This window comes from Gopherus evgoodei, chromosome 2 (assembly GCF_007399415.2).
Source record: "Gopherus evgoodei ecotype Sinaloan lineage chromosome 2, rGopEvg1_v1.p, whole genome shotgun sequence".
In the NCBI taxonomy this organism is placed as follows: Eukaryota; Metazoa; Chordata; order Testudines; family Testudinidae; genus Gopherus; species Gopherus evgoodei.
The window spans coordinates 19,380,876-19,395,823 of NC_044323.1; the positions used below are offsets into that span (position 1 = coordinate 19,380,876).

Consider the following 14,948-nt stretch of genomic DNA (forward strand, 5'->3'; position numbering starts at 1 on the left):
AGTCAGCTGTGCCCATAATTATCTTGAGGAACTGTATTGTGCAGGTTTTGCCACTTTACTGTTCAACCACTTTTCCAGATCATTTATGAATAGGTTGAACAGCACAGGTCTTTGGGGAATCCATCTATTTACCCCTTTCCATTGTGAAAACTAATAATTTAGGAAACAAAAGTAGGAATATCTTTTAATCAGTTCCATGAGAGATCCTTCCCTCTTATCCCATAACAGTTTACTTTGCTTCAGAGCTTTTGGTAAGGGATCTTGTCAAAGGCTTTCTGAAATTTCACGTACATTATATCAACTGGACTACACTGTCCACGTGCTTTTGACTCCTTCAATCAATTCTAATAGATTGAAGCATGATTTCCCCTTACAAAAGCCAGTTGACTTTTAATGACAACGACAACTAATATTATCACAGTAAATATGTTAGGAAAAGTATAAAACGGGTCAGCAACCTATGGCACGTGTGCCAAAGGTAGCACACGAGCTGATTTCTGATAGCACGTGGGGCAGGCTGGGGGAAGGAACCCCAGGCTGGCAGCGGGCTGAGACCCCAGCTGGCAAGGAGCCGGTGCTGGAAATTCCAGATTGGCGGCAGGCTGAGCTGCTCAGCCCACTGCTGCTCTGGGGTTCTGGCTGCTGTCCCCTTGCCAGCCGGGGTCCCCTCCGCAGCCCTACTCACCTTGCTTCCAGTTGGAGTTCCAGTGCAGGCCCCCTGCCAGACAGGGTTCAGGCTTCCGGCTCTGCTCAGCCCTATCAGCCGCCAGCTCCACTCACCTCAGCTGCTGATCTGGCGTTCCAGCCGCTGACTTCCTGCCAGCCGGTTATCAACTTGTAACTCAGAAGCCTTTATGCAGCTTAAGGTATCTAAATAGGTGCCACCAGACATTGGAAAACTGAGCAAGGAAAAGCAAAGGCAAGGATCACACTAAACTAATAAGATCTGCATTTTAATTTAATTTTAAATCTTCTAAAACATTATGAAAACCTTTGTTTACCCTACATATAACAGTTGTTTGGTTATATATTATAGACTTAGACCTTCTAAAAAACGTTCAAATGTATTACTGGCATGCGCAGCTTTAGAGTGTATATATGAAGACTTGGCACAACACTGCTGAAAGGTTGCCAACCCCTGATATAAAATCTAGATTGTACATATGAGGGGATGGACTTGTACATAACTTGGTGCTCCCCTGATCTATACTACTGTCTGACAGCAAGATAAAATTATCAGTCCACAGCTATGTATGCATACATTAAATAACTCTATTTGAAATCCAAAATAGTTGAATTTCAGTAGCATGATGCTGATTACAGCCAACAATCAGTATTTGTTATGGAAGCATGCTTAGGCTCTGTACAAAAGCAAAGGAAACAAGTCTCTGAGCTTGCAATTCTAAGAAAACAATTAAGATTCAGGGGGAGAAGTCAATACTATGTGCAACGTGATCATAGGCACGTCAAGTTCCATTTTTATAAATATGTGCTTGTTCTGTGTTAGAATGTAATGTGTCTTTTGGGCGGCACTTAAAATCAAGTGAGAGTAGGGCAGTGGTGAAGTATACATGATGTAATCTATGGGGTAGAAAGTGGAGGACTACCCATTAAAGATGGGGAATGAGGTCCTGGGCAGCTTCAGGGTTGCAGCGATAGAAGCGGGCATGGACGTGGGGGGAGGTGGGACATCTGGAGTGTAAATCTACAGCTATCCTGTGGAGCCTATGTTGGCATAGCCCCCTTGTGTAGGTGCAGCCTATGCTGGCAGAAAGCATTTCTTCTTTTGGTATTGGAACACCATCTTTCTGGTCAGTGTTAATTACATCTGAAGCATTGTTCTGTCAACATAGCTGTGTCTACACTTGGGATTTACTAGTGTAGCTCTGTCAGCTGAGTTTCCTCTCACATCCCCCACTGCCTTGCTGATGTAATTTAAGTGTAGAGTAAGCCCATGTATCATGAGTGGTGATGGCAAGAGCCTGGAGACTTCCATAGTCCCTCCCCTTCAGGCTCCCCCTAGCTTGTGGTGGTGGTGTGACAGGGATAAGGAGGATGTGGATCTGGCACAGGTCACTTGTAAGTGGCCAGTGATTAAGTGGATTATAAAAATATATAGTATAGCTTTGACATGAGTGTTTTTGTTTTTATTTTAATGCCAGGTAACTGAAGATAAACTGGACTATAAATAGAAAGCATAATAGTGGGCAGTAATATAATATACATCACTTGTATGCATGTGTGAATGACCTTCATAACTCACTAGTGAGTCATTCTCTAACTAGCAGGAATAAATTGGGCTATAGCACTGTTAACTGCAATGGCTTTATTTGCTGGCTACTACGCTGGAGTGAGAGACTCTTATATGCTAGTCTTTGAAATTGCTACTCCAGGTGTATAATAACTTGGAAATATTAAATTCCAATAATATTTTTGTGCCAAGAGTTCAGCCTCAGATCTGCTAATGCATATATAGTATTAAAGGTGACCTACAAAGGATTTTTATAAAAACAAACATTGAGGTTGATACAAACCTTTGGGTTTTTTTGATGGGAAAGAGGAGCTTGAAAGCATTTTGGGGAAGAAAAACAAAACAATGCCTGTATTTTACCTCACAAATTTAAAGTTACGTCTGTATTCTCTGGTTTTGTTGGAGGACCAATGAGAGGTATAAGATGTTTGTGAGTTCTTAACATCATATTTGATGGGGGTAAAAGTATTGGAGATCTCAACAAGGCTTCAGTTATTCAGCATTTGTTAATTTTGTCATTCATGTTAAGAAGGTGTAAGCAAACCAAGCAGAGGTTTAAACTGAGATTAAAAATCCCATTTTCTTTTCACTTCATTTTTTTTTACTTGTAATGTAGTCATTTCACTAGCTCTCAGTAATCTGTCTTCCAACCTAGGTTGGAACTGGATTTTAATTGGGGGGAGTGAGGGGGAGAAGAGGGCAGGAACCTGTTCTTGGTCTCTGATCTTCACTTAAAATGAAGTTGGAATTCTAATTGGTTCAGTGGTTTATTATGAATTGGCTGAAAATGACAGTGGCCCAGTTCAAGAAAGCAGGGACATGCTTAACTTTAAATATTGCCTTCAATAGGACTTAAGCATATACTTAACTCTTATCCTGCATGGGAGTATCTTCCATTCTCTGAAACTTCAGAGATTTGGTTTAGAATTGGAAAACTCTATAGTTGAAGAAAATATAAATGCTATTACAGACCTCATATGTTGGAAAATAACTTCTTGCAGTTCACTTTTAGACTATTTTTTGCAATATTACATTTTTCAACAACACTTCATCACAGGTCAGGCTAACCTGCCTAAAACTCTTCTGTACATAACCCATAATATTAGTAAAATATTTTGTAAATATTACTAGTGTCCTGTGCTATGTAATATAGGGTCTTGTAAAGTTCCACTGCAGTGGATGCTGAAATCCAAAATACCTTATGTTCAGAACTAAAGATCTACAACATAATGGTACATGGTGCTGTGTAAATCGTGGTCCTATAAAATGCTGATATGCTAGTATGATGTAAAACTCAAACTTCAGTTTTCTTATACTTGTAATTATTCTAGTGGAATTTTCTTTTTTATCTGGACACATTGTATAACTTTATAGAAACTTCCATATAGGTATTCCATATTTACTTATTAGTCTATGACCGGTGTTTTATAAGCATAAAAGAAAATCATTTGTGCCAGGGAATAGAACTAATGGCCTGCCAGCTTTTTAAATCCAGCTATAGGATTTTGAGCTTAAGCACTGGTTGAAGGCCACTTTGAAGTTAATTTATGCAAGTGCTTGCATAGGCTGAGCCCTGGCAACTTGAGACTTGGTAGTTCATAGCCTCAGCACCTCTGGGCTTGTTACACCAGTTAATAAAAGTGTGTGGGGTTTTAAAAAAAAAAATGCTTTAGCCCCAACACCTTTCATTACAAATTTAAGCACTGCCTTCAGCCCTTATTTTTTTCATCCCATAAAGCTCTTACTTGAATTTCCTCTTAAGCATGTAACCCTCTAACTAGTTAACTTAAACTAAAACATTTGCAGATCACTTAAAGTTGTATTATGACTATTTTAATTCCCTGTCTCCAATACCCTTTACATTTCAGTCTTAATGAAACACTAATATGTTCAACCCGTCTTAAGCAAAGTCCTGGTGGTGGTGGTCCTCGGATAAATCTTGAATGAAGTTATACAAGAAGTGTTGGATATTTAGGGGTTGAATCAAACTTGATCACATCAACAATATTAAGTTTAAGCCCCAAAACTCAGCTTGACAGACAAGGTATTCCACAGAGAGAAGGGCTTCTCTTGCAGTAACTTCAGATGTTTGACATTTCTCATGTTGAACAGCAAACGGATTGTTGCTTCTCAGAACAAAACAAGTAGTCATTGCTTTCATCGTGCTGTCAAGAAAAGTGTTTATAGTTAATGGCCATGTGAGGAGGAGACAAGTTCTTAATTACCCAGATGCTAACTGACCTGAACTATCTAACCTACACGAATTTGGTATAAAACATGGGGGGAGGGGGGTGTACATATATGAACATACATAGCAATTGTATAAGTGGTAAGTTTTGCTTATGTAGCATAATTCATGTGGAACACATTTCTCTGCTAAAAACTGAATTTCTGCATGTTCCCCCTGATGTTTGCTAGTTACTTGCAAACTGGCACAGCACTAAGGAAGCAGGACTTTGTTCTCAGCATGCCATTACTTTAATAATAATATCTAAAGTTCTGGAGACCAAGAAGAATCGGGGGTGTGTGTGTGTGTGTGTGTGAGAGAGAGAGAGAGAGAGAGAGATAATATTGGTCTCTTACAGGTCTCAAAGGAACACAGAATTGCTATATTGAATCAGTTCTGTGCTCAGATATTCTGTCTGCCAGTACCAGATGCTTCAGAGGAAGGTGCAAGAAACTTCCTTCTTTACTAGAAGTCCTCATATTTATTAAATATAGCAACTACTGAATAAAACTGATCACATCAACCTCCTGTATTAAAATCTGTTTTTTGTTTGTAGAAGATCCTTTCGATGACTTATTTGGAAACCGACGAGGTCAACGTGGGAACAGAAACAGAGGGGGTGGGCCATTTTTCTCTGCATTTAGTGGATTTCCTGCATTTGGGAGTGGTTTTTCTTCATTTGATACAGGTAAATATTTTAAAGCAAACTTCAAGCCAAACTTAATATTGCTAGAGAAGGAGTTTCTCTGGAACAGTAAACTGTACAACGCAGTTAAATTTTATATACCACACTGAGGCCTGTTACATCTCCCTATAGAGTCCCCTAGTTTTAAATAGTCACAGTGTTGTAGAGTATTTGTTATAGCAAAAATCTCATGAAAAGGGAGTAAGCCCTGTTAGAAGGAAATTGGATCTGTTCTGCTTCTTGATCTTTTACTGACGCCATTAGACTGGACAAGTCTTAACCTCTCAGTACGTCAGTTTCTATATCAGTGTTGCTTGCCTTACCAGATGATGTGTTCAGTGTTTTTGAGGCCTCCAAAAGGGGCTACAGTAGTGTGTGCCTTTAAATGAAATTATGGATTCCAAGTGCTCTCAATTATTGGAGCCTAGTTGAATGCTAAAGGCCTAGTTTTCGCCGCTCCACTTGAAGTCAGTGAGAGTAGCAGTTACCCAGCAACTCTGAAATTGAGGAACTTGGTATTTGAAATTGGAGAGCCAGAATTAGTAGACCAAAATTTGATGGTCCAGCAGACCATCCTAAAGTAAAACAGTTATTAAAGGGTTTGTGATGAAATTGTTTACAGTGCTTTAATGAAATAGCTACCATGTCTTCCCCCCAGGTTTTACTCCGTTTGGTTCATTGGGGCACGGGGGCCTTACTTCATTCTCCTCTACATCATTCGGTGGCAGTGGGATGGGTAGCTTCAAATCAGTATCAACATCTACTAAAATAGTTAATGGCAGAAAAATTACTACGAAGAGGTAAGTGATGTAAAAAAATAAATGTTGTTGTAATAAAAACGAGGAGTCTGGTGGCACCTTAAAGACTAATAGATTTATTTGGGCATAAGCTTTCGTGGGTGTAAAAATCACTTTTTCACTCCTTGTTGTTTTTGTGGATACAGACTAACATGGCTACACCTCTGATACTTGGTACCATGTAAGCTGTTGTAATAGAATTAGTCAATATTTTTCTGATAACTTTCTTTACTCTTACTGTTTTGGTTTCCAATAACTTAGATATCCAGTTGTATGACCTGTAATGATAGACCCATTCAATTCTCTTTTCTTTCCCTACCATTACAGGATGGCTTCTTGCTACAGCATGTGTAAGCATGCAGGGGTTGGGCAAAAAGTACCTAATGCCCTGTAGCCAAGAGTTTATTCAAAAGTGGGGAAAACCCTTAACAGCAGTACCCTGTGTAGCCTAATTGACGGATTGATATATTGATTAACTTCTTTTCTTTCACAGTAGTTAAGGGTTCAGTTTCTTGAACAGCTGCAGCATCAGGAAGATTACCAATGTTGTTAGAATGAGAGACCCAAGGAGTACAGGACAAAAAATTGAAGTTGATCACAAGTACCTTTTATTAGCAAATATACCGAACATATAGATGATCCCACAAACACTGAAATACAACAGCAGATAGTGAGTGTAATGTGTTAAGCTAACATCTTCTGCAGGGGATCCCCATGGTGTCAGTCAGTATACTAATCTTCATTGTCATTGTCACCAGTGGGTGTCATCCTGGCATCTCCTAAGGACGTAGATTGGGATACAGCTCTTATAATGTGTTATGCTGATGCCCACGGGTTTATGTATATTTATGAAGGTTTTCACCTCTTTTCCTTATTTGAACTTCCACCTCCCGCTACCTTTTGGAGTAGCCTATGAAAAATGGAACAACTTGTTAACGTACCATATTATTCCATTAATATTTACATTACTCAGTCACCATAACTTGTGGCTGGCTGTAAAATCCAAAAAATATTATAACCAGCTTTCACCAGTCCATTACAATATATATGTTCCATTGCTACTAAACTGCTATCGTGTGGTATCTTGTCATGTAGGGTCATTGCTATCTTGTGACAAATTTTGATCTAGTTCACTTACTGGTTAGTTGCTTTGTCAGGTCTGTCCTTTTAGTCCTGAGGCCTTGTTTGGCAAAGCTAAGTATCTTGCATGCCTGATGGCTGTAAGCCATGTTACAACGTGAATTCTTTAATTTCTCCTTTATATCTTGAAGATATGATCTTTTTGTTCTTGGGTATACCTTCTTCTGAGAAGCTCAGCCACCTGTCAGCTGTTGGGCAGGGAGTGGATATGGGGATTCCCAAAATGCTGCTATCATTGGAAGTTGCTCAGGGGTGATGCATCTTTTAGTATTGGCTTCTAGCTAGTAAGTGTCTGAATACTGAAGCCCTCCTCACTAGACTGCTGGAAGAGAAAAGAAGTACGCTCTTGCCTTCCCCTCACCCATGGAGCAATTGATTGGGGATTGAGAGGCCACTGTTCTGCTCCAACCTAGCCTTCTGGTTGTAAGTAGTATGAGAAGCATAACAGGTGGTCTGTGCTATGCTCCAACTTTCCTCAAACTCTGTTTTGAGAGTTGACCCTCCCGCCCAATAGGTTTTCCCAAGCAACATTAGTGAAAGTGATCTTTTCTGTGTCCCTACTGATGGTATGGATTTGAAGTGCAAATAGTCTTGTCTGATCTGTCAGGTAAGCTAATAGCAGGAGTTAAAGTTCTCTATCAGGAAAAATGTATTGCTCACTACTGGTGGGTGAGCGTTCAAGCACGATACGCATCAGAACCTCTCCTCACGATTTTACACCAGTCCTTGGGAAACCGTCTGCAAATATGAATTAGTGACACAATAACATGCAATAAATTAAGGATATGCATTACAAATGTAATTGACAGTTGTCAAACTGAAATGTTCTTAGTACTTATTAGTAGAGCTCATTGGGCTGAAACCTCATACCATGTACTAAATCTTTAAGAAATGGAGTGAGATCTCTAGGTTTCTGTTTGAATTATGCCATCTCTAAACTAGCAAAAATACAAGGTCCTACTATATAAGTGAACTGGAGAAGTGTCCCTTAATTACAAACATTTGTCAAGAGGTTTGTTCTAAAGTGAATTAATGACAGTGCCAAAAATCCCCAACGTTTTGGTATTTATCCAGTGTCAACTGGACAAATACCGTGACACAGAAACTGCAGCCTCAGTCATTTAGCTGCAGTTTGCATTTAAAACGATGCTTAGCCAAGGCCTGGGTCATCATGCTTTGCATCATGCCTTGCAAGTTAGCAAAATCAAGCCCTGATAAACCCAGCGTGAAAGAACTTGAATAGAGCAGTGGTTCTCAACCTGGGGTCCTGGGCCCTTGACCATGAGCAGGTTTCAGGGGGTGTCCACCAAGCATGGCCAGTGTTAGACTCACCAGGGCCCAGTGCAGAAAGTTGAAGTCCTCCTGCACAGGACTGCAGCCCAGAGCACCCAACCCCACTACCCAGGGCTGAAGCCACAGCCTGAGCAACTTAGGTTCTCAGTTCCCCCTGGTGCAGGACCCCAGGCAGGTGCCCTGCTTGCTACATCCTAATGCTGGCCCTGGCTTTTATATGCTGAAAAACAGTTATTGTGGCGCAGATGGGCTATGGAGGTTTTTGTAGCATGGTGCGTGTGGGGGCTCAGAAAGAAAGATTGAGAATCCCTGGAATAAAGGACCTTCTGTCAGCCGGGAGGAACTGACATATCTGGACTATTAAGTAGAAAGTCTCTGCTGTTGACAGGGAGGCTGTCTCCATGCCTGTAATCAACATTACATCTTTACCCATGGCTTTTGTAACCAGTTAAAAGCACAGTCATGTCAATCAGTTAAAAGTAACACGGTACAGTTTGTGTCCACACAGTAGCTTTTCTGTCATCACAATTACTTCATTTGGTCACACCATTGTATCAGTGGGTTCTGGGAAAATCTGGACAGCTGTTTCATAGCATATCATGAGGGCATTAGTAGCTCAGAAGACAGGGCAGTGCATCATTTGATGGCCTGTTGCATAGACTTGGGAAGAACAGGCCAAATTAATTACTTTATAATTAGGAGACATAATTAGGAGATTCTATCCACAGAGCAAACAAGTGTGGTTAACTGCTTATAGGAAGACAGTTGTTTCAGTCCAGGAGCAAAATACTGTTAGCTGACATGGTGGTTTACCAAGTGATACTCTCCATATGTAACAAAACATACTTAGAACTTCCCAGGCCACAAACTTGTTACAAATGTTAAGGTGTAAGATGGACAAGATCTCTTTAAGTCTGGTTAAAAATAGAATTAATTGCTCCCCAAAGCTATTGCAACATATAGAACATAGATATACCATGCTCAACATAACTAGCAGTCTGAGAAAAGGGGTGATATCCTTTTGAAAGAAGACAACCTTCCTTGGTCACAGTTCACAAGATGGTAGAGTTCCTGGCCATTACTATATTTCCTCTAAAATTTGGGTGTAGTTATATAATTTTTTTTTAAAAAAAAGGCCAAGCAACCCTTGATCAATCCACATTGAGAGAGCAGGCAGTCTTCTTGGAGAGAACATATAACATCTGCCTGTTCATCACATTTTCTCCTAACCACAACTACTATTGTCTGATTCTTTGAGTAAATCCTGCCCTGTCTGATGATCAAAATAGAATACTATTAATTGATTTATGAAGTGAAAAGCTGCTACATGTTTCTGTATCCTAAACACAGGTTACTTATGGATAGTACTTAATTCAAACTAGCCCTAAATATGGCCTACACTTGTGTTTTGAACAAACAATTATAATTCAGTGACCAAGAGAATAAAATGGACTGCTTTGCAAACCCAAAATTACACATTAAACATGTAACAAGGGGGGCAAAAGTTAATCCTGCTTTTGAACCTTAACTTGGCCATGTTAAGCACATGCTGTGTAGCTCTATTTTGGTGCTGTTGCACATGTTCTGTATAGTGTTTCATCCTGCTTAACTAGTAAAACATATCCGTATAATATTGTGGGGAAAATATACATCATAAAACACAATATGTTGAACACAGCTGTCAGAACCTTAACTGCCACAGTTCCTAACTACTACTTTAGCTGAAACGCAAAACTAAATTGCATATGATGCTTTTTGAATGGGAGGGTGGGAAGCAAAGGGGAGAGATGGAATAAACTTCAACCTAAGAGGAGAACTGTGATTATGTAGAATGTAGTGCCAGCTGCAGTAACTGTTTCAATGCTGTCTACAACACTTCAGTGTAATATGCTGGAGGACTGGGAGTTAGTCCCTTACGGAAAGGCTTTTCAGTGGGTTGGGAGAGAAGATGCTAATTGTTGTGGCTTCCCCGCTGTTAAATATGATCACTTACTGCAGTTGCATCAGCCAAGCTTTGACCCTAGACTTGACACTGTATTTCATTACCTAAATATCTACGTGTGGTGTTCTTTAATCATATTGAACATGCTTTAAAACTATGATTAAATGGATTTTTGTCCTACAGAATTGTTGAGAACGGACAAGAGAGAGTGGAAGTTGAAGAAGATGGCCAGTTAAAGTCATTAACAGTAAATGGTAAGGAGCAGCTGCTACGCTTGGATAACAAGTAATTCAACGCACGTGTTAACAGAAATTTTAAGCTATAACAAGCATCATTTGAGGAGTAACAGGAACATTTTTTTTGAAGATTTCAAACGAACTCTTTCAATATCTGTACTTAAAGTATTTATAAACAGCTCATCGGAGCTCATGGTATTTGTCATAGACTTTTGAGTTAATTGTTGGGACCACATCAGTAGGACCATTTTTTGTCCTTAAATTGTTGTAAATTTTTGTATGCACTTTGCTTTTTATTAAACATGATCCAAGGTGAGCCGTGATCCTTCAGTAGTGCTAGGGCAATATGTACACTAACCACTAGCATGAATCTTGCTTTTCCCACTTTGTTTGAAATGTGAGCCAACTAGTAGTTTGTCTGCTGTGAAGTTAACATTTCAAGGATGAACTTTTCATTAATTTCAACTTTTTTTTTTTAATATTTAGTAGTGAAAGATGTTAATACGTTACTGGTAATGCATTTCTGGTTTAAATAAATTAAGGATGTTTTCTAGTTGTGCATGAATGCTGACAACTTAGTAAGTTCTGACAATGTTTAAATATGTAATGTTTAAGCTTAGGAAAACAACAAAGTAAAGCTGGTGAGCTGGGTCTTTTGTCAATTGCTAAAAAATTCAAATGAATAAATGCTGATGTTTGTGGTGCATTCTTTCATGGATGGCATTTGTAGCCGCCTTGTGTCTGTGTGATTTGGGCAAGTGGGGAACCATATTTTGCTTTTCAACACCTGCTTCCTTCAGGCTTCAGGCTGAGGCGCTGCTCTTTGCAGATGTTTTCTTCAATGTGACTGAAAACATGGCTTGTAGTTTTCTTTCCAAACCATTTTTGTCTTATAACTAAGATGTTTAACATGAGTATACGATATCTCTGAAAACACTGCATTAAAAGTCCTTTTCTTCATATATGGGGCAACATGCCCATCTGTTGATGGACTTCCACAAAATTATTGATGTCTGTCAGTCAATGAAAAGCAAACCCAGAATATCTAAATTAGCAGGTTTTTTTTAAATGTTCTGGCGTAAACGTTAAAGGAAGAGTAATTGTGATTCATAAATGTCAGCATCTTCAAACCTGAGTAGTCAAGGAAGTAACTGTAAAACTCTGCTATTAATGTGGTGTCTTCAGCTGCATAGACTCGAGTACCATTGGTTTACTCACTAACCAACATTAAAATGGAGAAAAGTGCCTACTTACATCAGTGGAATGGGGAGTGATAATATAACATGGTCAGATTTTTCAAAGCCAGGCAAAAGCAATTGTTTGCAAGGCCCCTGTATGCCTGCTTTATACAGTAGAGATTTATGCTCCATCAGGTGTCTTGTGCACTGGGTATTTATATATCAGTGATGCATGTGCAGTTTTATGCATGCAGCTAGCTCTGAACATCTGACCTACAGTGAATTGTCTAGGCTAGTTTAACATCCACAAACGTTATGTAAGACTTCAAACCATACACTTTGAGGTGATCAGTTAATCCTTTCTAGAGAATACTGTCTGTGATGGTGCACTAATGAATGTCTAAGAATTAAAGTTCAGGAGGTGGATGTAAAAAATTGGCAAAGTATATTCTTCAGGATAACTGATCCAATTTAAACCAAGAACAAATAACCTAACAAATTGTGTTAATTGCTGGTGACTGCAGTGAGGTAAAACACTGAGGTTATAAAATTTTAAATGTTTCTCCTGTTCAACTTTTATAGTCAAACAATTTAAAGATGGTAGAAGAAGGAATAAAATATAGAAGTTATACCTTAAGGTTGGGAGATCAGAAGGTATGTACCTTTTTAAAGTATATGCCAAGGTCCTTGTAATAGAAGCTCAAAACTTAATCTAGCTACTCTACATTTTTTCGTTATCAATTTTCCTCTCTCATGCACACCACTTGTTGCCCAGAAGATGACTAAACAGGGAAACAAGAAGTTAAAATGGTTTGAAATACATTTGTCATTAGGTCTGAAAATGTTAGCCACAATGCACTCCCCCTTCTACTGGCATGTCTTCAATCTGTTACAACGCCTACCTATGAAATACATGTGGCTTTTCAACCTCTTCCTTTAGCTGTTTGGCATAAGCTGTGTTGTAAATTGCATAATGAGAGCGTAACATGGTGACTTCACTGAAGATCCAGTCTGGATGGTGCTTTCTCTGCCTTCAGATTTGCATGGTTGATATTTTTCAGTGGTAGGCCCCATGCAGTTTTGAAATATGGCAACAGAGAAAACAGGCCAAAAACAAAAAGCTGGCCAGTTGGTCCACTCACTCTAGTCAATCAGTAAAAGACCTGTGCAGTATTAAAAAAAAAAAAAAAATACGCACTGGCATCTGAGGGAGTTGACCCTGGAACCAAATAACTATTTTGATTTGGTCCCAGCTCTATTACTTGACTGCAGTCCCTCTTTCGCATACAGTGGTGTAAAGACTTTAAGGCTCCATATAGTTTCAGCAATCAGAGTGATGAAATAATGATATTTCAGAATAAATTCATACTTGCTGCTCACTCTTAATTGTCACTTGCTGTTCATTCTGGATATAAAAATCAAATCCTGACTGCCACCCCCTCTTCCCCCTTATAGATCCATTGTGCACTTGCAACACAAGGGTGTGAGTTAGGCTTCTGTGCCTGAAACCCTATGTCTCTGGTAGCCTAACTGTATTAAAATTCCCACTGTTGTAATACAGAAATGCATGATTATTTTCTGCTCTGTTGAAAACCGGCTTTTATTAGGTTGCATTTAAGAACTTTGCATCACCTTTTCTTACTAATACATTCTTTGCATGCAAGACCTGCTCCTTAGGAGTAAAGGGTTACTTTGGGCACCAAATTTAAAGACTCATTAGCTTTCCCTTCTGCATGGCCTCTAGAAAAATAAATAGTAACTGGTAAACTTTTTCAGTTCCAGCAAATGTCGGTACAGTGCTTTATCAAATATGTAGAGTAAAATGGGACTAAATGGAAACTTGTCCTCTTAAAGCTATTAGCCTAAAAGTAAGAGATCTTGTGCAGATGGAGAATAAAATGCTAAATATTGGACATTTGAAAAAGCAGGGTGGGACATATGCCAAGATAAAGCTTCCTTCAGATTTAGAAAAAGTAGAGGTGGTTTCTAGAACTACTATCTTTCTGTGGTCTGGACTTAGTTTTCAGTTACCAATAGTATTCTAATGCTTTTACTTGGTGAAACATCTCAGCCCCTTCTGTGCAAAACCTGGATAATTCTTTACAGGGCAGTAATTTTAAGTACTGTATGTTGTACTCTATGGTATGTGGGGGAGAGGGTTGGATTATCCAGTTTTCAATCCTTTCACTAGGACAGTCACAATGCTTTATAAACTAATGGTTTTGACTGAATGTATTTAAGTGGCAACATACTATTTGTTAATCTTCATGTTTGAAATGTGTTTACTGCAGCATTCAGTTTTAATTTGTAATCCATAAGGAAGCTAAACCACACTGAGCTATATGGTAAAATGACAAAACTCTACACGCATGTTGTATAGCTTGGTGTGTGGGCTACAGTTTTATAACTCTGAATTAAGTTTTTATGTCTAGTCAGTAGATGAAATGTCATTTTACCATGGGACTGATGTCTAGCATGTTTCAGAAAAACTTGTCTCTGCTGCAGTTTGTAGTGTCCTACAGTAACAGTAAATTGTCACTGTTTGCAAAGCTATTGATATGAAACTTCAACTTCTTAATTCCATCAAAAAGGGCAGTAATAGTTTGACACATTCTTGTCTGCATTCATGCTCGTATTCAACTTTCCTGTTGTCTATGTCTGCCTGGCTAAGCGCAGTGGGTTTTATGTGAAAGTGATGCTGCTTAGTGTTGTGTTTGTGTATAGTTGTACTTCTGTGTGTGGTATTGTCTGTAGGAAGCAGCTTTGGTCGAGGAGGTTTGGAGACTGGAGTATCTAGATCTGCCTGTGTCCTGTTTGTTGTCAGTGAGTGGACTCACTTCTCTGCCTCAGTTTTTTCATCATTAACATGGACATAATGCCCACTTTCAAGACTGTAATCAAAGTAAAATGGTTATACCAGCGTTGTATTACACTTGTAGTTAAGGTTTATTTTAAGAAAATATGGGATTTTCAAAAGCATTCTGGCACTAGCCTAGCTATGCTTTCATTGAAGTTTGGTAGTAAAACTTCCACTTAAATGGAAGAATAATTACCCAATTTGAGTACTTGGGAAGATCCACCTCTAGCATCAATGCTTAGCACTGTTTCTTTAATAATAATTAATAAAAAACCCACCAAGGATTTTCCCCAGTATGGATGCACAATAGGTATTATCCTGCCAGCAAGCTGCAACTCTGAC

General features: G+C 39.0%; 1 protein-coding gene across 2 annotated transcripts in view; it reads left to right on the forward strand.

Moving 5' to 3' along the window:
- DNAJB6 (DnaJ heat shock protein family (Hsp40) member B6) overlaps nt 1–14,948 on the forward strand; it is a 98,690-nt gene that overhangs the window by 37,269 nt on the left and 46,473 nt on the right. For both annotated transcript variants that reach the window (XM_030550105.1, XM_030550106.1), the window contains exons 6-8: nt 5,035–5,166; nt 5,822–5,963; nt 10,519–10,589. In XM_030550105.1, the coding sequence (XP_030405965.1) occupies nt 5,035–5,166; nt 5,822–5,963; nt 10,519–10,589 (345 nt within the window). The remainder of the gene's footprint in view (nt 1–5,034; nt 5,167–5,821; nt 5,964–10,518; nt 10,590–14,948) is intronic.